This window comes from Polypterus senegalus, chromosome 3, assembly GCF_016835505.1.
Source record: "Polypterus senegalus isolate Bchr_013 chromosome 3, ASM1683550v1, whole genome shotgun sequence".
NCBI classification, from domain to species: Eukaryota; Metazoa; Chordata; class Cladistia; order Polypteriformes; family Polypteridae; genus Polypterus; species Polypterus senegalus.
The window spans coordinates 61,937,298-61,963,321 of NC_053156.1; the positions used below are offsets into that span (position 1 = coordinate 61,937,298).

General features: G+C 38.3%; 1 protein-coding gene across 1 annotated transcript in view; it reads left to right on the forward strand.

Moving 5' to 3' along the window:
* The window catches only part of ppm1j (protein phosphatase, Mg2+/Mn2+ dependent, 1J), a 121,493-nt gene that overhangs the window by 88,418 nt on the left and 7,051 nt on the right, over nt 1-26,024 (forward strand). Inside the window, exons 3-8 of the mRNA XM_039747301.1 lie at nt 3,309-3,629; nt 17,886-17,998; nt 20,143-20,227; nt 22,188-22,306; nt 22,745-22,808; nt 23,279-23,386. Coding sequence (XP_039603235.1) covers nt 3,309-3,629; nt 17,886-17,998; nt 20,143-20,227; nt 22,188-22,306; nt 22,745-22,808; nt 23,279-23,386 — 810 coding nt within the window. The remainder of the gene's footprint in view (nt 1-3,308; nt 3,630-17,885; nt 17,999-20,142; nt 20,228-22,187; nt 22,307-22,744; nt 22,809-23,278; nt 23,387-26,024) is intronic.

The following is a 26,024-nucleotide window of genomic DNA, read 5'->3' on the forward strand; positions in this document are numbered from 1 at the left end:
AAGCTAAATAAAAGCATCAGGAAAAAACCTCTGGAGCACTGGCACATGCAGAACTGCATTTTGCACCATGACAGCACACCTGCATACACCACATTGTTAAAGAGTTTTTGACCCAGAAACAATGTGGTTGTTGTTTTGCATCATCCAAATTCGCTAGATCTTGCTCCCTGTGATATTTTTTCTTTTCCAGAATTAAAATTGAGACTAAAGGGAAAACCATTTGCTACAATGGAAGAAAAAGTAAATAATTGCAGGAGACTGTAGACATGGTAACAATAGATGAGCACAGGAAATATTTCCAGGAATGGGAGAAGCACTGGAACAAGTGTATTGCTTCTCAAGGATAGTATTTTAAAGGCAACTAAAGAGGAATTTCTATACGTTTTGTAATAAAGGGTTTTTAGCAATTCCTAGAACTTTTGGATCCCCCCTTGTTTTATTCCTAAAACAGACCAGTGCTGAAATGAAATAAGACACCCGCTAATGTTGAGAGCATTATTTTAAAAGACAAGAGCATGCATAAATCCTATCTGCACAAAGTCTAGATGTGCCTTGACTTTCCGAAATACCTGAAGCATGCAGGAAATGATAAAGCCTACTTTCTGGTGCTAGATTCAGACTAAAAGAAATATTCAGAAGGCAAAGAGGCTAGACAAGGTTAGATTCTATGGAAAGTGAGGAAGGGAAAGGAGAAGAAGAGAAAAGCCAGTGAGAAGGGGAACATAAAACAAAAGTCCACTTGCAAAGCTCTAAATTATGGAGAGACATGTCCTTATTCACCTTGACCATAATGAACGCTCCATGTTTTAGCATTGGCCATTGTGCATTCCACAAAATAGATGAAAGGTGCAAGAACTTTACACCAAAAACATGAAGGGGTGGTAATAGGGGTATTGCTCTTTCTCCCATAGTTGACCACAGTAAGTTCAAACTGTTAAGTGATTTCACATTATGAGTTGGAGGAAGATTTATTTAGAAGTGATAATCCCCTTGGCTAAGCTGTCATAACTGTAGCTGGGAAACTATTACCCCATAGCTGTAATTGTTCTGGCACAAATGGGGGATTAATTTCCTACTTACTGAGCACATCAAAATGAAGATGGAGAGGTGTCTTACCTAATACTTAACATATCGTAGTTTTGAAGTTACTAGAAGGTTAGTTTTAATAATAATTGGGTTCTCTGAGATGTATGACTTGAAGATAACTTACCCAGTAGTTTACCTGGTTGGAGTGTAGCTGAAAGGTTACTTTTCTAAAGCTGAAGTGGCTTATGTTTAATGAGAATATTTGCCTTTTCCTAAGGGTACCAAGGTGAAACTATGGGCTAGTTTAACCAAAGCTGTGATGGAAATAATGTGTCCATTAGATGTGTTGGAAGTGGTGTAACTGTGAGGCGATTTTCATTCTTATGTGAAACCCAAAGAGGTGATGTCCCAGTAGTCTGCAGTGTAATTGGAAACTGAGTTACAAAGTAGCTGGCTTGGCTAAGGTATGACTAGGATTTGACTTCTGTTATGCTAAGGTATACTGTTTGCCCATTGTAGTACAGTGATCTCTCGCTATATCACGCTTCGACTTTCGCGGCTTCACTCTATCACGATTTTTTCTCATACACGCTTACGTCACTACGCATGCGCTTTCTGAGAACTTTTATCTAAGCCCCACGATGGCTCCTAAACGTGCTGCTTTTACTAAGCCTTCTGACGATAAAACTAAGTGCCGGAGGAAGATGCTTGCTATCCAGGAGAAGGTGAAACTCTTGGATATGATCAAAGATGGCAATACTCTACAAAAGCCTCCTCACGCATATGAAAAGACAGCGCCAGCAACTGCCTATCAAGATGTTCCTCAGCCGCGCACCCAGATACCCACTGCCTACTCTTAGTACTCCTTCAGCGGAAGAAGACAACGATGCACCTGCTGAATATACTGCACCACCTGAAGACTCTCCTACTGAGGTTGTTCCTTCATAGGTTAGTGGTTGTGTGTAAGAACTGTGTGTGTGTAATTAAATGTACAGTACAATAATCTACTATGTAAAAGCGCTCAGGATTGTCCTTCCATCCCGTGAGTGCAGAGCGTAACACTATTCCGCTTATCACAGACTTACTACTTGCGGCTTGCAGTACGAAGCGACGCGATGTGAACAGAGTTCTGCTGCTCCCATCATCCCCTTGCATTTGTGCGCGATGCGCTTGAAAAATAGACAAAATTATGTCTCTGGAAATAATTAATGTTGATGGAGTACAAATGCCTCACCGCGTAGTAAATATCAGGGGAGATGGTGCTTGCTTATTCTCATCTATAGCTTATTTAGAGCATGAAACTCCGTCTTTAGTGGTACAGATTCGGGCTGACATGGTACTACTTTGGACAGGCACTCGAGGGGATAAAAAAACTTAGGTTTTCGGGAGATGTTATGAATGGGCACTTTAATGTTCTCATTCCCTACAATTACATTCCTGATGTACACAAGGAGCGCACACAAATTGAGGATAAAAGTCAGTCGCCTGAAAAGGTGGGTGAGCCTAGTAATAATATATTTGTAACGTCTAATATGTCTTATTTTCTCTTATTTTGTCTAATATATTGGGTAATACGAGTGTAATGGTGACTAAAGTGTGTTATTTCATGTCTAAAGAGCTCTAATAATGTTAAAAAACGTATTTAGAAGGTCGTAAACAGGTTTTCTATACTCTAACTGCAAAAATATTCGATTTATAAATAAAGAATCCTACTTCGCGAAAATTCATTTATCAAAGTAGAGTCTGGAACGGATTAACCGTGATAAACGAGGGTTCACTGTACTTACCAAAATGTATCTGACTGATGACTTCTCCCATAGCTTATCTGGCTGAGATTTATCATGGAGGTGATTGGTCCCATAGGTCATTTGGCCATACTGTTCACTTATACTGGGGGGATGTTTTCCTTATTATCTTTAGTGGTTTTAGTGTTACTCTGTGTTGGAGTGGCAAGTTTGTCCCTGCCTTGTGCCTGATGCCTACTGGGATAAGCTCCAGCTTTCCTCTGGGCCCTGCTGTGGGAAATTATGTTTAGAAGATTGATGGTTGATTGGATGGCTGTGGTGATACTGGGAAATGATTATAGCCTTTAGTTGAGCTTGGTAACCACATCGAGGAGAGCTGTCTATATCTGTCTAAACCATGCAGAGATTTTATTAATTGTTTGAAGCTTAAATACTGTGATTTATTTCAATGTTTTTATAAAGAAAATTGACAAGGCAGCATTGTTTGCTCTAGAGCTTGTTTCTTCTTAACAGTCCACTTATTCCTTTTATTTTCAGGAGTGCCCTGGAGTCTCATTTCACTATTGGGCACTGTTTGATGGTCATGCGGGACCAGGGGCAGCTATCATGGCTTCCAAGCTCCTCCACTTCCATATCTGTGACCACCTGAGGGACATTGTGGATCTTCTGTTGAACCCATCAGTGACACCCTCCATCTGCCTTCATGGAGATACCAAACCTGAAGAGTGCCATGGGTGTGAGGCACAAGAGGAGGACATAGACCATTCCTGCAGTCCTACAACACGGTTTCATATGGAAAAGGAAGTTTCTCTTGAAAGCCTTGTGATAGGAGCTATTGAAAATGCCTTTAAGCAGATGGTCAGTGTATTTCATTTTCTATTGCTTACTTAGTGTTCATATAGCAGTCAAAAGCACGGTAAAATATGGGAATGAAACTGTTGTATGATCCAGAATCTGTTTTTCTGTCTGTGCATTCCTATGTATTTAAAATTGTATCCCTCACATCATAATCTCCTTTAGGTTTGGAAAACTGTGTATCGTTTTTTGAAAAAGTTTTTAAAGTTCAAAATTGTTAAAGGGAAAATAGTGTTACTGAAATTGTGCCCTGAAGCAATGGCTTGGACAGACATGACTCAACTGCTGGTTGATTGTTCAAAGTCCTGTTATGCCTGGCATGTCCAATGGATGGCTATTTTCTAAACTTATACTTGTGTGGCATTTAATGTTGCAAAAGTAATCAGGAGATGTGATGGTCAGGGGTGGTTCCATGCTCCCTGTTGTATTTGGGATTCTCCTCGACCCTAAACTTTTGATAGACGTAGACTGAGATGAGCTGGGCAAATGAGGACACACACCCAGCAAAGGGTATGTGCAAGTATGCAAGTGCTTTTATTAAAATCAATCAAGAACAAAGTGTTCAGTAGTGCAGTGCAGCAAATCTATAAACAAATATTTAATCCATTAAACCAGAGTAAATCCAAGCAGGTTAAAATATGCACAAGTAATATGTTCAGTTAAAACAAAGTTAAAATCTATGACAGGTAAAAAAAACTCTTTAAAAATGCACAAGCCTTCGTGTCTCTTTCTTGAAACAGTATCCTCCCCATCTTACCCTCATCCATCAGCATGAGGAGATCTTCCTCTGACCTTCATGGCCAACCCTGTAATCCAGACTCTGGTCCCTACTGTCCACAGGCTTCCAGCAGGGCACCCACTCCAAGCCGGGCCTCGCTCCTCCCATCTCCACCTGCCTTTCCCCAGACTTATGTGGGAGCCTGCTGTGAGGATCAGGTCACTCTAGGTAATGGAAGTGCTCTGCCGAGTAGACTCTCTTCAGCCCCCTCAAGCATCCACCCTACACTCCCCTTGGGACTCTTCATCCCAGCTACCTGCCTCCATCCTCTTGCACACTGGCTTACACTCCTCTTGCCATCTGTGTCATCCCTTCTTTCACCCTCCATGCCTTTATTGCTCCCTCTCCATCTCTGTCTCTCGTTTTCTTTCTTTTCTTTCCCACGCAGCTGTGCAGACTCCTCTTATACTGACCTGATTGAGCACAGGTGCAAGCCTTCACCTACTCTGAGACATGAAAACATCACCTGACCTATTCATAAGCTTTTTCATGTGTGTGATCGACCAGGCTACTGCAATCAACCCCAGAGTGACACCGCCTAGCACACACCAATTCCAAGCCTGCCTGTTCTCAAGCTCATTTATTTAACATATGCTTTGTGCCATGGACCACTTATCACAGGTGCACAATATGCACTTGGCAAAGCCTAATCCAGTACTGAATATTCATGATTCTTACATGTGCACAATTAATCAAACAGAAAACACCTGATAGCCAATTGGGTGAAACACAAATTTCTCAGAGCAGAGTGTCATTTTTGGTCACTGTTTCTACCAGGAGTAACCTTATAGTTTCTAGTCCTATCAGCTTAGCTGCTGAGCTCCTCTGTCTGCCTTTAGCAGCTTTCTATTTAACCTGTAGGTTGAATGTATCACCTCTCAGTAAGTCAGTAACACCAGAATTAAATGGCATGCATGGAGTCCTTGGTGTCCTCAGTTGCTAAGCAATTACTTGCCCATGCACAACTTCTGTTTAACTTGTCTCATCAATATTTTAAGGAGGACACTTGCAACAGCAGTTCCTTAGTGTTGACCTAAATTCACAATTTGCCATTTTACAATCTTCATTAGTCAGTCTTGTGCCTCAGACTCTTGACTTTGTTCATTGACCTTTACTGTAGCATAGTCCATAAACTTTGTACTTAGCAGTTGGTGAATTCCCTGTCTTATTCTATTATTAGCGTCCTACTTTATACAAAATGAAAAAAGCATGCATTGGCTTTTGATAGGAGACTCGCCATCTTTTCGTGGCTTGTATTTTCATAATAAAGCAAAAAACCAATGACATATACACACATAAACAGTTGTGCTGATAAGTTTACATACCTTGGTAGAATTTATTAAAATATTGGCCGTTGTTTGAAAAATATAAGTAATCATGCAGAAAGCTTTCCTTTTATTTAGGCGAGGCAATTTATTATCACATAATTGTGTGTGCCCTTTTTAAATCATAATGAAAAGTGAAATCACCCAAATGGGCCTGATCAAAAGTTCACATACCCTTGAATGTTGGGGCAGATAATATACAGAAAAGTTCAAATTAAGGGAGAGCATCCACAGCTGTAACCTCTTTCATTGTAATCAGTGTCTATGTATAAATTGTCACTTTAAATTCATGAAGAGCTGTGCTGACTTTGCTGGATACCAAGCCTTGGGGAAAGCAAAAGAACTGTCAAAGGACCTGCGAGAAAATGTTGTTATTTGTATAAATCAGTAAAATGATATAAAAAGATATCCAGAGATCTGAAAATGTCTGTCAGTAGTGTTCAAACTCTGATTTAAAAGTGGAAAGTTAGGGATTCTATTGTTACCATGTCACGGTTCGTTATACCAACTGAGATTTCAGCTATAACTGTCAGGATCATTTGTTGAACTGCCAAAAAACCCAGAAGACACTTCAGCTGAGATACAGGCTTCTCTATAAACAAGTGGTGCTGCTGTTTCAAAATGCACAATAAGAAGGCACTTAACAAAAATGCATAGTCGAGTTGCAGGAAAAAAGCCTTTACTATACCAATGCCACAAATTAGCCCATTTACAATATGCCAATCAGCATCTAAACAAGCCTCAAAAGTTCTGGAACAAAGTCCTTTGGAGTGATGAGACCAAAACTAAACTTTATGGTTACAATCATAAGTGCTATGTTTGGAGAGGATGCAACATGGTCTTTGACAAAAAGTATACCATCCCTACTGTGAAGCATGGAGGTGGATCTCTGTTGTTCTGGGGGTGTGTAAGCTGCAGTGGCACAGTTAACTAAGTGAAAATTGATGGCAATATGAGTTTAGCATGTTACCGGAACTGCACATGGGACAACATGACAATGATCCAAAACACAAGGCCAAGTTGGTGGCTTTAGCAAAGAAAAGTGAAGGTGCTAGAATTACCATCACAGTCTCCTGACCTTCGTTTCATTGAGCATCTCAGATAGATAGATAGATAGATACTTTATTAATCCCAAGATCTTTGGGGAGATCTCAAATATGCAGTTCATGCAAGACAACCCAAGAATTTATGGAACCTGGAGGCTTTTTACAATAGAAAAATGGGCAGCTCTCCCACCTGAAAAAATCAAGGGCCTCACCCACAACTATCACAAAAGACTGCATGCCATCATTGATGCTAAAGGGGATAATAATCAGTATTAAGAACTAAGAGTATGCAAACTTTTGAACAGGGACATCTCGTTATTTTCTTTATTCCTATGTTTTGTTTAATGGTTGTGTTGTTCTGTGATGCCTTATAGTTTTCCTTGGATTCCATTAAAGGTAAATAAAATGTGTTTTGCCTGATCAGACATCTTTTATTTAAAGTATGGTAAACATCTTACAAATTATGCTAGGCTATGTAAACTTATGAGGACAACAGTATACAGTACACCCTCGAAATTCGCAGGGGTTACATTCCTAGAGCACCCACGAATTGTGAAAAACCGCAAATTATGGATGTGGTTAAAAAATGCCTATTTTTATAGTTTAAACCCTAAATATGCCCCAAAACACTTTAATTTCATTTCAACCTCAGCTTAATACATTACCTAAAAAAAAGAATGTAAAGGTAAACCCGTATATTGTACAGTATTGTACTGATATGTCACCCGCAGTGCTAGAATGTAAAATACCGATGTTACCGCTATATGTACTGTAATTCATGCAAGCGCGTTTTTATTGCCAGAAGCTTTAGATGGTGCAGGGCGTTCGACGGCATCTTGGGGCTTTAACTCATAAACTGCCACATACTTGGGGGTTAATGCATCCCTGGACGCCAAATACTTGCACTTTTTAAGTAAACGTCACAATTCACAAAGAAAGTGAAATTTTAATGAAACATATTTTTTAATGCAAAAAGCACCACAATTACTGCAACATTGATCATTTTACACACTGTCAATGAACTGTAAAAACTATTTAAAAAAACAACTGGAACAATATGTACAAGGTACAACTGACGCCATTGATTAAATTCAGTAAATCACCGAACCAACTGTGCTTGAACTGGCTGCACGCAAGCACACAGAGGTAAACACTAATGCTGACAGGCTAATCTAGTGCAGCGGCTGCAGTGCTGCAGGGGCCGGCAGAGGTCATGAGCTGGCTGCTCAACGAATGTACGGCACTGACTGATCAGCTCCGGCGTGCTAGTAAATTGCACTGGGAACCAACCATAGCCGGTTGCGGCATTCAATGAATGTATGTCGCCAAATATACTCAGCTCTTACGTGCTGGCAAATGGCACTGGGAAACAACTATAGCCAGTTGCGGTTGTTTAAGGATTAAGAAGAACAAAATGGAAAACATGACAACACTCAGCTGGAGATGCGTCACAGGGCAGCAGTCAATCAGCAGCAAGGAGAAATGAATAACGCTGTAGTGGTCCGGTGCCGCTAAGATTCACACTGTCAAGAAGACAGTGATTTGTTTATTTTATGGTGAAGATTCCAGGAATGCACCCAGCCTTGACTCGACCCGCATGCACTCACAGAGACAAAAACAAAGCAAACCGGTAATCAAACAGAAAATAAAGAATGTAATGAAAACAAATGAAAATGATACCACCCTTGTTCCCCTTACGGCGATTATACATTAAATACAGCAAAGCACCAACAAAACACACACAGTAAAGTCTATGAAAAACGGCAACGGATGAAATGTAATTATGAAGATAGATAGTCTAGAGATCCACATGTTGAACGGGAATGTAAAGATAGTCCTACCGGTAGATCCTGAAATGGTGAAGACGGGTGGACGGGTTCAGGAGCGATCCTTTCTTTGAAGGATACCAATAAATCCACTTACAGTCCTCATGCACACAGGCAGACGGCAGACAATCCAACCCAACCACGAAATAATCTAGGACAAAATCAATAAGTACAGGTAACCCAACAGAAGGCAGACAGAGAGACAGGAACTTGAAACACAAATTACAAAAACTTTTTTTTCTTTTGATCACCGGCCCCCTTTTTAAAAACCGCGCTGACATCCTTTGACCCCAACAGCCCCTGCACCCTCAATCGGATCCATTGCAGGGACTGCTGGGAGTTACAGTTTCAAATTCTAGTAGAGTACACTCTCGAATTGGCTACTTTCACCATCCCAAGCCGTGTTTTCCTCTACAGTGCAGTATTGTCACAAAAAAAGCCGTAAAAAATTGCCGAGGATATTTGAAGTTTCCGCTAACAATTATTAGTTAGGTTCTAAGGAAAAATACGCGAACAACTGAGTCCGCGAACCCAGAACCGTGTCTTCGCGGGGGTCTACTGTATTATAAAATCAAAACAATCAGTTTGTGATAAATGATTACTATTGGTAATGAAAATGAAGAACAGTTCATATTATCACAATATGATATGCCTAGATTGTCTAGTCTGTGTAACCTCTCTGTCTCAGCTTTGGGGATGCCCATCTTCTCCTCAGCACATCAGACCTTTTCCTTTGTTGATAGTGGCAGCAGGAAATTATTGCTTGTAAATATCCATGTAATTGGTTATGATCCGCAGTGTTAGGTGAGTGTTGTCCTTTTGATGTTGACAAATTAAGTGTCTCTTAGTTTCACTATTTGCAAGCAATGGTGGCTTGTTCCTCCTTTAAAATAAGAATATCTACTCTTTTCTCCTGCTTTCTCAATCTCAAAAGAGTTGGTTAATGTTGCTACATATTGAAGTTCCACAACAGCACCCATTAAAGTACAAACGATAAACAAGACAATACATAAAACCAACAATATTAATACAGGAACAATGCTAAAACAGCAGACACAAAGTAGCTTCACTGAATCACAAGAGACAGCACGTAAAGAATTAAAATAACTAGAAGATGCACATAGTCAGGACAAGCTAAGCTCAGAAATGAAAGTCTCCTAGGCAGGGTGGACAGATATTGCCGCTCATTGTCAATAGCGGATAGTTGGTATTATTAGACTTTGACCTGTTAGGGTAACCCCCTTGGTGTCTGGACCACGTGTCTCTTTAGTGGCACAAATGTCACCCCTTTGTGTATATACCACAGGGCTAAAGGAACCCACATGGAGCGTGCACACTTTTGCTTTCCTAAACAGCATTCAGTCCACTCAGTAATATCACAGTTCAATGACCAGGACGAGGACGCCCTCGGTGTTTAGAGAACATGCCCCTTTTATAAATAACACTTCCCTCAGACACTTGACAGGCTCTGCAGAAAGTCAAACCGATCTGTTGTCAGAATTGAATATGTTAACCGAAACTCAAAGACCAAAAAACAGGACTAGAATTCTTAACCAAGAAGTCAATAATAAGCTTTAATTTGCATGGAGTATCAGGGGTTGTTAGGGGGAAATTTTGGCTACCACTGAAAAGCCTGTGCTGATCTTTATACAGTCACATGTGTTATGCGTTCTGGAAACTTCTGGGTAGAATTGCTAAGGAAATGACCAACACATTTGTTGTGAAATTGCAGCACCCATAGAAGAACAAAAATAGCATTGCAGCACGACAGTAAGAAACTGTAAATCCAAAACTAATGTTAAACTCAGAATCCATTGATCCCAAAATCTCAAACTAGGTGTTTCATTTAGAAATATTCATTCTGAAAAGCTCACAAAAAAATGAATCGATTATATCTGTACCTCACTCCCACAATTCTTTACCTCACATTTTTTATGAGATTTAACTTTATAAAATAAAATGCGTATGTGTGTCCTACATTAACTTCATGAATGGACCAGGTTCAATTCTGGGAAATGCACTGTGGGAAAAGTAGTTCTGTTTGCAGTACCATCTTAAGCCCACAATTGGCAGCAGAATAACAAGAAATAACTGTCATGACACAAACAGTTACTTTTTACTTAGCTTGTATTAATTCACCATTGAATGTACAATCTGCATCCGTCCTGCTGGGAAAACCCCAATTTGAATTAGGCAGAATGAATACAGCTGAGCAGCTAGGGTTCTCTTTCATTCTTCTGTCTCTGTTAGCTGAGGCACCCTCAGTGTTCCAGCTGTTATCTAATTTATGTACGCATGAAGGGTTGAAGGTTCGAGGGCCAGTGTGTCCAGGACTCAGCAGTTGTGGAGTTTTCAAATGTCAGGATGTGGTAATACTTTTTTATATATTTTTCTTATGTTACTTATCTCATGTGGATTGAGGTGATGGCTGAAAAAAAATGTAATCTGGTATTCTCAAGGAGAACGTGATAACAATGTCACTGATAGAATGGGAGATTGTGGTGACCAGTGCTAGACAACAGCAAACAGTATCCAAAACATTAATTAAAATGCTCACGTCTCATAATCCACATGTCCAGTTCTGTATTCACCAAATGCAAAACGCATTATTTTTTTGCTAAATTACTGTTACCTTCCAGAAAATGATAGTCAACAAATCACCAAATACACCAGCTATAAGCAGTGTCAGTCCTGGAGGGCTGAATAGGCTGCAGGTTTTAGTTCTAACTGAGCTGCCTAAATTAGAAACCAATCATTGCCAATGACAGATCTTATTTAATCTCATACTTGTTATCATATTAGATAGATAGATAGATACTTTATTAATCCCAAGGGGAAATTCACATAATCCAGCAGCAATATACTGATACAAAAAACAATATTAAATTAAAGAGTAATAAAAATGCATGTAAAAATAGACAATAAATTTGAATAATGTTAGCGTTCCGAACCCCGGGTGGAATTGAAGTGTCACATAGTGTGGGGGAGGAACGATCTCTTATTAACTCTGTCATGTCATTATTATATCGTAGATTTTTTTTGTTTTCAAGGATATCATGCAAATAAGTTGTAGCTTGAAGTGAATTAGTAATTCTCAGTCATTAATTTTTTTCCTCTTCAGTTTTCTTCCAATTATTTCATTAGATAAGATAGTTAACTCTGAACTCACAGGTGTAAATGGAAATTCGCCAGAGAGAGAACTGATGGTTCCTTTATCTGCATCTTATTGTTAATAAGGATCAATTGAAAGCAGTGAATGCAGCTGTTTAAGACTAAATAATAAGTTAAGGTGGGGAACTAAATGAGACAGCTAAAATGAAGCAGAAAAATGTTGCTTTAGCAATAAGTGTTTCAACAGCAGTTTTTGATTTCTCATTAAGAAATTCTGTTTGAACGAAAACCTGCAGCAATTGCAGCCCTCCAGAACTGAGGTTGCTCAGCCCCACTTTACACTGAGTCATGTTTTTGAATTGACACTTTGCCTCTCCCTCTCATTCATTGCTCAAGAGTCATGTCTTCAGTTCAAAAGTGCAACCCACAGTGAACGGTCTTCATGTTTGTGGACTAATTTAGTGTTATGTTTAATGTGACTTATGTTTTTTGATATTGTTTGCTATTGTCCTGCATTGGTTACCATAGCCTACCATTATATCAGAAGCCTTATAATTTCTGTTCTCCATGAAAACATGAGATTAAACATTTTTCGTAATTCACAAGAAGTAAGCAACCTAAAAAAATATTTTTTTCAGTGAGGTATTTCTTTAAATGAGACCCTTGGTCCAACTTAAACCTGTAGAAACAAAGATTCTCTGTGTGTCTCCTCGCTGAACGCAATAAATACTTTTTCATAGAGTGATACAACACACAGTATGTATTGCATGTGAAATGGTGATATTTTGTAAGCAGGGTATGTATATGAGAGTAAAGCTTATTGAACTGATAGGCTGCCGTGTCTTATTGAACACTGATTGGACTCCACTTCTGCCTACAATATGATTTTGCCAACTGGGATGTTGTTTGTAACATAAGATATCTAAGCAACTTTTACTGGGACATATTAAAGAGTTGGTTTAGAAACCAATCAGCCTTTATTTAATATACTGCCTCCTGCATATTACTGTAAGTTATTCATTTATCTCTCCATCCATTTTCAATGCCTCATAGACCAGTTTAGGATGGTGGGATGAATTACTAAATATTCTGTTTTATATAAAAGCCTTTCACAGTGATTAGCTTTACTATGTAAATATTTGAGGGGGATAACTTGACTAACACTGTCAAGCTGCAGTTTCCTAATATTTCTTGGTGTGAAGTTAAAGAAACAGTGCAGTAAAGATTACTTATTTATTTATTTATTGGAACATTTTTTCCAATTTGAAGAAAAAAGATAAAAGACATCTTCTGAAGATGTAATACGCTTTAAATTATATTACATTCTACCTAGAGAAGAAATCTGTGGTTTATAGTTTTGCCCTCATTACTGGATGATTTCATTCCTTTGTATGTCATCCAGTAAGAAAACAAAATAAACTTGTATTGTGCTACTTTAAACAAATGGCTTTACCTTTGTCTTTACAAAATGGATGGGCAATGCTCATAAAATACACACATTAGTCAAACAAACAACTCTAGTGTGATTTTTCTTTGTGTACAGCTCTGACATAGACTTGTAAAAATGCAGAAATGCTGTTTTTAAAGTATAAAAAACTAATGAGTCCATGATAGTTACATTGTTACTCAGGTCTGGGCGAGCTGCTGGAAAACAGCTATAGCGTGACATCTTAGATCTGTTTTGTCTCTAATCTCAGGAAGTGATGACATACCCTTGATGTTTTTGTGGGCTTCAAGTTGTCTGTTTTTGTTGGAAAAAAAATGTAACTAAGTTATAACTAGACTAAATCAGTAGGCCCCTAACCAGAGAATGAAACTCCTCAGACGCTGTCTTTGCAAATATCACACTGGTAGCCTTATCATTATGGCAGCTGATAAGCAGGCAGACTAAACCAGCATATCTTCTTAGCCTTCATTTGGGGCCTGTCTGATATGGGCTGCTGGACTGCTCGACAGTATAGGGCCTCTGTGGCAGAATGCTCGTCCTCTGAGCTTTGTTATGTATAATCATTTCCTTGCCTAAGTTTTGTTTCAAACAATTGCTGTACATTTTACTTTATGCTCATCTGAACAAGTGACATACAATTGCCTGTGACAAAAGCAGTTTGAGCAGAGAAGTCTGTAAACCAGAGGCTCTCTGGTAACTGCAGCCATTTGAGAAAGAAGAGATAAATTGATGGGATGGGATTTTAAATTTAAAGTGTGATACATTTTTATTTTTTGACTAAACAGATTAAAGATTATGTTTACTTATGAGATTCAACTCCACTATGGGTTTATAACCTTAGGTTAACAAATAACAGCTTCAAATACATCATAGAAACAATGCCGGTCAAGTTGCGATGAGAGAGTAGTGGTAAAAAGATTATACCTATGACCCCAAATTGCATTAAATAACTCTGGTGATAGTATGTTAGTGGCCCTGATAAAAAATAGTCAGGAAAATGTTTGGTTAAAGAAGAAGTTAGCTGTAATAGACAGGAGCCAGGGCCTTTCTCAGCAGCACTGGGAACAAGGAAACGACCAGCCTTAGACTAGGTTCCATCATGTCCCAGAGCAAACTCCCTCATTCCCTGCCAGTTATCCTAGCATGAGAAAAAAAGATAAAAACGTGCAGACAGTGCTTTGACTGGAATGTAAACCTGACTAGAAGGTACATCTGGTCCCATGGGACAGCAGTATTAAGTAGTGTTCCTCCATTAAATGTTAATCACCAGGCTATTCAGGAAAATGTTAAGAAGTTTTGTAAGCTTTGTTTAATTGAAAAGTGGTGCAGTTAGTGCCTCTGTCTATGTCTGTACATGTGAATTTAGCCTAAGAATGCAGAGTATTTACAAGCAAACTCAGTGACTATAAAAATATTCATTCCTCATGGACATTTTCACATTTTATTCTTACACAACATTGAATCACAGTATATTTAACTTGGCTATTTTGATACTGATCAACAAAAAAAGACTCTTTAATGTCAAAGTGAAGACAGACTTCTGCAAAGTTGGCCAAATATTTACAAATATAAACCACAAAATAATTAATCACTTAAGTATGCACCTCATTTATTATGACAACCCTAAATCATCACTGGTGCAGCCAATTGGTTTTAAAAGTCACAGAATCAGTTCTGTGGAGATCACCTGTCTGGGGTTTCAATTGATTGTAGTCTAAATGCACCTTATCTGGAACATCCACCTTGTGGGGAGTCATTGTGATGGCCTAACCTACACAATGAAAACAAAAGAACATTGAAAACCACTCTGTCGAAAGGTAATTGAATCGTGCGATTTAGGGGGCAGAGACAAAAAAAAATATCCAAGTCACTGAATATCCCTTAGTGTCCATTTTAATAAATCATTAAGAAAAGAAAATCTGTAAATCTGCCTAGACCAGGCCATCCACAACAAACTGAATGATCGTGCAAGAAGATGACTAGTGAGTAAGGTCACCAAGAGATCTATGAAGAAATTTCAAGTTACAGTAGCTGAGATTGGAGATGCTGTGCATACACCACCTTTTGCCTTGGTGCTTCCCCCTTCGCAGCCTTATGGGAGAGTGACAAAGAGAACATCTCTATAAAAAAATGCATATGACATCTTGACTAGAGTCTACCAGAAGGCATATGGGAGACTCTGTAGATAGCTAGAAGGAGGTTCAGTGGACTAAAGATAACAAAATTGAGGTTTATGGCTAAACACTTAACATTATCAAAAACACGCCATCACCACTGTGAAGCATAGCAGGGACAGCATTGTTTTGTAGGAATGCTTCTCTGCAGAAGGCTCTGGAAGGCTTGTGGGGTCAGAAGGTAAAATGCATGTAGAAAAATACCAGGAAATCCTGGAGGAAAACCTTATATAGTCTGCAGTCTTTAGATTTGATTTTCTGCAAGACAACAACCTAAGTAAAAAGTCAAAGCTGAACAGAAATAGCTTAAATGCAACAATGTTAATAGCCTGGAGTGGTGAGTCAGAGTCCAGATGTCAATCCAACAGAGAATGTGTGACTGGATAGAGAAAAAGGCTGTTCACTCATGATCTCGATGCAACCTCACAGAGCCTGAGCAGTTTTGCAAAGAAGAATGGAGAGAAAATGCAGTGTCCAGATATGCAAAGTTGACACACAGACACAAACCTGTCATAGCTGCCAATGGTGAATCTGCTAAATATTCACATGAATACGTATGCGATTAATTATAATTTTGTGTTTTATATTTGTAAGTAATTCAGAATACTTTGCAGAGATCTCTGTATATTAAAGAGAATTTTTGTGTTGATGAGCATTAAAAAAAACAATTTAAATCCACTGTGAATCAGTGTCTTTCTATTATAATAAAAAAATCTTGGGAAGAGAGACGTGACATAACTTTATCAGAGAGACTCTTTCACATCCTGCGAGACGAGACTTTGTGCCAAGAGATTTAACCATGCCCGGGGCCGGAAATAAAAGACAAAGAGTAGATGACAAAGTAGAACATCGTAAAGAATTCAAAAACGTTTGCATGATACACATGCAGAGCAGGTTAGAGATGATGGAAGTACGAAAATTCGAAAGTCTCAAAAAAATTATAGTAAAGATCGCATTAGCGCAAACAAATGGAAATTATTACTCAGTGAAATAATGGAACAGTGAAAAGAGATTGTATATATTGTTCAGATTTAAACTTTAAGTCGGAAACTTGTAGATCGTCTAATTCATATTGCCATCAGGGAAAAGTAGTGTTTCTACCCAATGAAGAGGCGTATACGAGAGAATTAAAAGAATTGTTGTTTGATGAAAGTGAAATCCCGCCAGAGAAAATTTCAAGCCCCATGAGACAAGACTTTGTGCAAAGAGATTTACAACCACGCACACAGTTCAGTCATTTCTCATTTGTGTGAATGCTATTGTCAGACACAGTTCGTGTAGAGAGAAAGAAACGATATTTACTCACGGGCAGTTATGCGTTGCGTTGTCACGATGTAATTCCAAACACGGAATCAAAATTCAATGCGATATTGACGAAAAGGTAAAAGCAAAAAGATCGAATATATGGACATAGATGATATGACAGAAGTATGTAGATATTGTTTGGCTTTAAATTTTAAGTCGGAGACCTGTAGATCGTCTAATTTGTGTTGTCATCAGGGAATAATTTTGTGTGTTTCTTCCCAATGAAGTGAACTATCCACGAGAATTAAAAGTTTTTTTGAGTCACGAAGTCGCTGGTGCTTAGCGCAGGCAGGCGGGTTGGCGAGCGAAGTGAGCAGGAGGCAAAGTCCCCTAGTTATATAACAATAAAATGGATGGGGATGAAACTTTATTTTGTAGGCACTGTATAATAAATGCAATGCTGAAATCCTCACACAGCCATGGTATGTTCAATAAAAGATATAATATAAAATTAAAATGGGTCAGTTGATTATGATATCATCGATACATTTTTCCTAGTTTACGAAAAAATAAAGAGTTTAACTAAAAAGTTATAAAACTCTAATGAAAACAGCCATAGCTATACTCATTCCTGACCCCTCAACAGCTAACATGACCAGATTCAAAGTATTTTACAAGCCTGCACCTTGTTTATCAGGAGGAGTTCAGTGTTCAACTTTTTTTGCTTCTTTGTTTTACTTATATTTTGCAGGAATGTTATTTCCATATAGGTTTCCTTCAGGAAAGTTTATTTCAATCCCCTAACAATATTAGTAATCAGATTGTGTAGGATCAAATTTTATTTGTAATAATTTTTCAATTAATTTAAATGGCTTATAGTTGTCTATAAAATCAAATGCAGAGCTTTCATTTGGCCATGAGTTTAACTGTCAACTTTAATAGGTTTATATATCAAGGTCTATTAGAAAAGAATACATTCGTTCTTTAACAGAATCCAAGTATCAGATGGTCCAAGCTGTCTTAAGACAAATTCTGCAAGCAACAAGAGAGTAGTGAAATAGCTAATAAAACACTTCAAACAGATTGGGAGTTTTTCCTTGTCTTCTCAGAGAGTCAAGGCTAGGGGGCTGTCAAAAGGCAGGGCCTGTTAAAGCCCATTGCGGCACTTCCTGTGTGATTTTGGGCTATACAAAAATAAACTGTATTGTATTGTATTAATTCTGGGCTGTGATGGAGCCTGAATGTCCAAAATTTTAAACCTGCTTGTGGCAACAGGCCTGAAATTAATTTCTCTTTTTTTAATTCAGGATGAGCAAATTGAGCGAGAGAGAACGTCTTACAGCATTGCTGGAGGCTGCTGTGCATTGGCTGTGTTGTGCTTAAATAACAAACTCTACGTGGCCAATGCTGGGGACAGCAGGTAGGTAAATGTGGCTTTAAACCCACACCATTTATCCTGGAGTATTCAGAGGGGTGCTGATTTATAAATTGGATTTTTTAAATTACACAGGCCTGCCTGCTCAAGTCAGGAATCCAAACTGAGTTTCTGATAAAAATTATACAAGGCTTCATTGGATTTTGGGGGGGACATGAAAGGCAGGCAAAAATAAGATCTAAATAGAAAAGGCTCGATTATGAAGATTCAGTCTTTTTCATAGACTAATGAGAACCATTCATTCAACATGGGTTCACCACCATGACATATAAGAGGGTACTCTTTCAAATTAATGTACCAGCCTTAAAAGTGTATGGCTAAAGATAGATAGAACTTTATTTGTACCCAGAAGGAATTTGGCTTTTTACAAAAGCTCTTTATAAATAAATAGATAAACACACAAACATACTATGGTCTGAGCACACACCAGAATGACTAAAAAGAAAGAAAACCTTTAACTTGACAGTCAGAGTCACAATCGGGCATTTTACAGGTTGTATTGCTGTTGGTATAAAGAAGTAAAGTAAAACTGAAAACTATTTGCCAAATAAATGTCACAAGCTTTGTTTCATTTCATCACAGTGAAATTCTTTCCACATATATTCTAGTCACGTCTGGCTAAGAAAAAAATATTCCTGAAGAAATACCACTGGAGAACAATCATTGGTGACTAGGAGTTTGAAACCTTTGTAAACCTCTGGCTTTGCTTCAACATACATTGAGGGACAGTTCAGAACTGAAGACTTTCATAGAAAAGAAGGCCTTCATCATCATAAAACCGCAAAGCAAACATTTTAAAGTCACTGAGCAAGCCACAAAGGAGCTGAGGATAAACTCTCTGCATCTGTAGGTTTGTTTCACCTTGATTAAAAACCTGTGATCATTTCTTGGTCAATAGAAAAATACAGGATAATAATTAGATTCACATGAGAGCAGTAAGGCAGTACCTGCTGCTCAGCACTTGATTTATCCTGAGATCTTTTGAAGGACTGTTTGGTGAAATAAAACAAAAAAGGGAACATTTCTGAGAATTGGGTCCCGTTATCTCTGATAGAAGTTCAAGAGGTGTCATAATTTGATGATACTTTGCTGCCTGGATGACTTACCATCACTGGTGGAACTATTTGAGTTTAAATTTGTTTTTCACTAAAATATATTGTTTCACAAAATAATATTATGCCATCTGACTATTGGAAAAACATGTGGGTCTTACAGCAAAATAATGAGGCCAGATATACCAACAGACCTACAATGTAACTGCTGAAAGGTATTCCTCCATTCATTCTTTAAACCTTTTCATTCTAATATTAGAATTGTGGAGGCTGGAGGCTCTCTTGGCACCACTGAGTAGAGTAAAGGAATCATCTGTGGTGGGCACACTAACGCAAACGCCCACACTAACAGCATCACAAATCCATTTAAGATCAGTGAACCATATTAGCAATACAGAACAGTTTAGTTCTGTTTTCTTCTGTGTCTCTCAATAGAAAGATCTGAGGGTTAAAATGGACTTGTCATTGTTTGGCAAATGGTAATTTTCAAATTCAGATTTATTGACATGTGTACATAGTACAATGAAATTCTTAAATGCATTCCTCCCACAGACTACAGATTAAAAGCTACTAGGATGTTAGAATGAATAGCACACTGCATGCAGTACAAGTCAATGGAGGCTAAGCTTCAGCCTTATAACATCCCTGTGAGGCCTCATCTGGAATGTGCAGTTTGGATTCCACTTAACATCACTTGAGAAAGTTTAAAATAAAAGGACAGCTAAACGGATGGTACACTGCAGAACTGCAGAGTATGAAAAAGTTTAATCTTTCAATTTTAGAAATAAAAGATTAAGAAGTGACTTGGAGGAAGTGTTTATAAAGAGAATTTGTAGGATTGATGTAACAAGAAGACGTGGGCTCAAGCAGAATCTGTGTAAATTTAATTTGGCATAAATGCTAGAAAATACTTCACAAAAAGATATAAGTAAAAGTTATGTAGTTGAGAGCCACACGGACATTTAGTTCTCATACTAGTGATATTTGAACAGTTTTGATAAAAAGGAAATGATGAGCTGCGTTGGCAGAATGGTCCGCTTTCATCAAAACTCTTATGAATGGTATTTGTCATTCCAGAGCAATCATAGTACGCCACAATGAAATTATTCCAGTGTCCAGTGAATTTACACCTGAAACAGAGAGGCAACGACTGCAGTATTTAGTAAGTTTTTACTTTGCACATTTACTGTAATTTTTGAATAATGCACAAAGGAATATGATGGAACCCTGACTATCCAAAAATAAATGTCATAGTAGCACCAATATTGGAAAAGGGTTCAAAAGGTGTTTCATGAAAGTTAGTAAAGTTGAAGAAGATAATTCTATTATGTTTTAAGGCCTCCAGGAACATGTCAGGATTGTTAAAAATGTGCTCACTCTAAATTATTTCCACATTAATTGCTAATCCAGTTACTAACAGATCACACTGCTCATCCATTCTGTGAAAGTCTGTACTGTCATGCTGGAAGGGAAGAATTTGTGTAATTATTGAACTTAAGGTCCAGAAGGAACGAAGTGGATTCAACCATGAACATGGGACAGTGCACCAACTCTTTAAACTTATACACCAATTTAGGTATCATGGAATTTGCCAATCCTGTTTACATATACTTTGAAGATTTGCAAAAATGTTATGATTGGTATCCAATAGTAACTTATGAAATTTGCTTCACAGGTGTGGTTGTTCTGAGACTGTGGTATGACAGTTAAGTTTGCATTACAGTATGAGAAAAGATTAAAGAAGTTGAACCTTTTAAGTTTAAGCAAAAGGAGATTAAGAAGAGATATGAAAGTGGTGTTCAAAATTATGAAGAGAATTAGTACAGATTTTTACTTTGAAATCAGTAGAACAAGAAAACAGGGGCACAGTTGGAAGCATGTTACAGGTAAATTTCACACAAACATTAGGAGGTCTTCCTTCACACATGGAACCATAGAAGCAAAGAATGAATTACCAAATAATGTGGTAGACAGTAGGACTTTAGTAACCTTCAAAACTCAACTTGGTGCTGTTTTGGAGGAATTAAGTGGATAGGACTGGCGAGCTTTGTTGGGCTAAATGGCCTGGTCTCACCTTATTTTATTTTTAATATTTAATAAAATGTATCAATTTTTAGGACGGTGACTTGTACTCCGTTGACTTTGGCACTGAAGGCCATTCAGTGGGTTGCTATCAAAGTCAGTACTGTAGACTACTAAGCACATAATATTGATCAACTGAGATGTAAATCAATGCAAGTTAATTTCAGTCCAGCCCCTTGTCTAAGTTCAATACAAAGTCTTAGGGCTGTGTGATATGGACTTAAACTGATATTGCAATAATTTTGACCTTAAATACAATATTTGATGTATCTCGATATGTGTATACAAGGATAGATGAGGGTTACACAATGCAGATATGTTGCGTTGGCTTTAATTAACGGTTAGTGTAGTTCTTTGACAACTGATAAAGTACTAGTATTTCTGGGGCACAAGTTAAATAGGTGAAAGTGTGTTTTGTAATACATTTAGTCACGGCAGCTGTTATCTCCTTTCCCCTACTGCTTGTCATTTCATACGGCATACAACGACTGTTTTATGGAACTCTGCTTAGTAGAAGCACATTTGGTTGGGCAGAGAGGAGGTCACGTCACAGGCATCACACATCCCTGTATGGTATCCTCATACTGTATGTGTAATATGCTTTATCTCCAGATGTTGCAATGACATCCCAGGTAAAACCAAACCAATTTCAACCAGTAGAACTAACAATACCTGTTCTAAACTCTTTCTCATATGATCCTTGCGCTCACACTTCTCACCATCACTATGCAACATGGGCATTGTCAATGAAGTCATGCGTATAAACAGTGCTGGAGATTTTGTGGAGGTTATTTAACATTCAAAAGAAGTTGCAGAAAACCAAACTTAAGGACAAAACATCACTGTACTGGCTTATGCATATTGATTTTTCTTGAATATCAAATCAAAAATTCAATATGTAGCCTAGCCATGCAGAAATATACCAAGAAGATCTCAATTTTTACTATGGAGACAAACATACGGTATGGGTAAAGTGTTCATGGTAAAACAGCTTTGTGTGTTTTGAGCTGTGTGATTAATGAATGCTGTCTTGTTCCCAGGGATTTCTAAAGCCAGACCTCCTTGGAAATGAGTTTACACACATTGAGTTTCCCCGAAGAATCCAGCACAAGGAGGTCGGGAAGAAGATGCTTTATAGGGACCACACCATGACTGGCTGGTAAATGTAAACTTTCTGGATTGAGAATTAACACAGTTGGCTCACTCTGTGACCCTGCACAAGTTGCCTGTCTCTATTTCAAAGTAAAAGATCCATTGTATGCAAATAATTGCACTCTGATTGCAAAAGCACATGGGGAAGGTGCTGCCTTCTAGGAACTATATAAAATGGAGATTTTATGTTTTAGTTTTTGCTGTTGATTCCTATTAGAAGCTAGAGGAACAATGTCTTCTTGTAGCTGTACGTTTGTCACATTTAAATTGAGCTATGACATAGTCTTCCTACTGATTACCCTGCAGTGATTTCTTTTTAATGGGGAATTTTATAAAAAATTCATCTGAAAGCATTCAACCAACTGATAAATTATATGTCAAGTGTCACTGTTTGTCCTACTTGTTCATGGATGTTGTTTGTGCTTTTTTTTTTTTTCTTCTTCAGGGCATATAAGACGATCCAAGAAGATGATCTGAAATTTCCGTTAATATATGGAGAAGGCAAAAAAGTAATTTTAACTTTATAAAACTTGATGGGTTAGTAAGAATTGATTTACTGTCTATTTTCACTAATTTATATGCATGTGGTCTTACAATCAAAAAACATAAAACTCATTATGTGATGACCACAATCTCCCAGAGTGGCATGTTCTAAGCCCTGCTTTCATGTTGATGTACTCCATTTCTTAATCTAGCTAGCTTCGGATGCCACAAGTGTTCCATCTTTTGGAGCTGCTATTATGGGTTACACTGAATGTTTGCTATTCTCTCATTTCCTTTAGAAGGGTTTTATGTGGCATGACATATGGTCATCTTTCATTCTCTTTAGCATGACATTAAATGATCTCTTTAGGCTTTTCATTGGTTTGGTTTTCATAGTGAGCTGGCGGCAATGGGGTACCAGAGATGTAGCAGGTGAGAAAAAAGACACATCTCTAAATTGTTCCTCTTTCTCTCTTTCCATATGTGTTCTTCTCAGGCTCGGGTGATGGCAACAATAGGGGTGACCCGTGGCTTAGGTGACCATGACCTAAAGGTGTACAGTTCCAACATTTATATCAAACCTTTTCTGTCTTGTTACCCAGAGGTAAGTTGTTTGAGAGTGGACAGCTAACCAGCCACTTAATCTTCTCATTTCAGGACTGATTATTAAGACCCAAATTCCACAAGTACATTAATGTTGGAGTCCCACAATCCCTACAAGTTTTTACTCAAACCATATTTTAAATTAGTAGTCAGTGAATGGGGAATGTAGTTTGGTGTGATGTTCCAACTGTCATTTCTGTTTGTTGTTAAGTGGCAACTGGGTAAACAACAATGAAGAAAGTGGTCTTAAACAGCAAATTAAATTAAATAAAAAACACTGTTATGAACGCCACATACTAAAAGTTGTGACAACAATAAGCCTCTTTTTGAATTTCATAAAGAGGCAAAATCTGCACTATTAGCAAATCTGACTATCGACAGATCTGGGCCAAACTGGCTGGAATGAACATGTGCTGCCACCTGGATTAGTGCCATAGTTATTAAAACGCCAGTCATTGGTATTGAATAGTACCCCAATATTTATTTTTTTTTTCTTCATTCGTTTTGGCCCTTTTTCCATCTAATAGGAGGTGATTGATTACACTGACAAACTTTGCATTACATGTGATATGAAAAGTGTGATAGATGAAAGGGTAAGTCAATGCAGTGGTTCACATGAAACCTCATTCCTCAGAAGTGAAAAGATTTGAAACATGTAGAGTCCAGAAGTTTCACAAATGTTAAAAAGTTTATCTTTTTCTTCTTTCGGCTGCTCTCGTTAGGGGTTGCCACAGCGGATCAGTCAGTCAGTCATTGTCCAGCCCATTATATCCTAACTACAGGGTCACAGGGGTCTGCTGGAGCCAGTTCATGCCAGCAAAGGGTGCAAGGAAGGAACAAATCCTGGGCAGGGCGCCACCCCACCACAGGAAACACACACACCAAGCACACACTAGGGACAATTTAGGATCGCCAATGCACCTAACATGCATGTCTTTGGAGAACATGCAAACTCTACGCAGGGAGGACCCGGGAAGCGAACCCAGGTCTCCTTACTGCAAGGCAGCAGCGCTACCCACCCTGCTGTCGACAGCGGATCATCTTCTTCCATATGTTTTTAATCTCATTATAGAACATGGGAAAGATGTAAATGAGGGTCTGTCCCTGTTCCAGTTATATTGCAAATTAAAATAGTAAAGAGATTTTCAGTCAAAGAACACCAAGTAGTGTGGTAGACAGGAGAACATGTGGACCTTTGAAACTTAACCTGATGTTTTTGGATAATCCAGGTAAATAGGACTGGCAAGTTTATTACTCTAAATGGCCTGTTCTTGTCTAAACAAAGAGCTCTCCCACCCACAATGTCTGTTTTTCCATGTGCATTATAACAAGACTCAGAATCTTGTGAACACTCCTTCTGTCTACAACAACCAAAGCACTCTGGTATTACCCTGTCAGGCTGCTAATTCTAAGAAGTAGTATAGAGTGGAAAGACATGAGTTTGCTTCCATGGTCGGAAATGAGAGGAATTCATAAAGTTGATTTTTCCAAATAGGAAGCTTTTTACAATGGAAATGATTTTCTTTTTCACTAGTGCGGTGGTTAGTGTTCCCAACCTCAGTATCCTTGATTTAAATTCTTTAGATGGACTTATTAGTGACATACCAATCTGGGTCTACAGTTCAGTCGTCAGGGCAAAAACATGAGAGGACATCATAAGAGTTATTTTCAACTTGGTATGATTTAATCTACCTCTCATGTTAAGTGACCACTTTTCTGGTCATTATACAGTATTTCAAATGATGGGAGTTTCATTGAACCTGCAAGAAACATCTTTACAGGTGTAAATACCTCCTATATTAATCTTTGATGATCTTCATTGCTTGTTTGTTGCTTACGGCAGTGGTGCAGTTTTTAGTGTCAAAGAAGAGTCCTTCTCAGAAAGATAAAGGCTTGGCAATGAAAATCATGCACACCAATGAGTGTTTGTCTGAAGCAGCTTTAATAACCAATTAAAGGGAATCTCAACCATGCAAAAGGAATTGCATTCCTGGGAGAGATAAGAACAAATCATTGTGAACTTGAAGTGTCGCATGGTGTGGGTAACACTTCTGCTCTGTCAGTTTGATTTTCATCCACACTTCAGAATGTCAAACAACTGGGCAGTTTTCGATTAACAGCTAAACTCTTCACAACACAGACTTCAGAATAAACTTAAGCTGTGGCTGCTAGATGTTAAAAATACAATATAATCACCATGGGAGTGGCTTGAGGACAGTCTTGCAACCAGGCTAAAGAAAACTGCAGGAAATTGTGAAGTCTTATATGGAAGATGGGGAAAAAAACAACACAGGAGACTAAAATCTCCTCAACTGGTATTATATGCCTAGACTCACCCAGAATTGTTATGTTCATCCCTGAGGCGCTATGATGTGGGAGCCACTAATCCGTTTTCTCACACAGACACAGGACCTTTTCCCTTCTCGTCTATTCTTGTCGTAGATGCACTACAGCAAGCAAAACAAACACAACAAGGCCTGACTGAGTGAGCGGTCAACTAAATTTATTTTTTTTTTAGGCAGACGCCCTTTGACACTCTAATGGAAATTGGAGACCTTCTGCATATGCCTGGTTATGCTGGGATCAGCCACCTGATCACATAACTGACACAGTTGATGTCCTGCTGTTCTGGGTAGCCG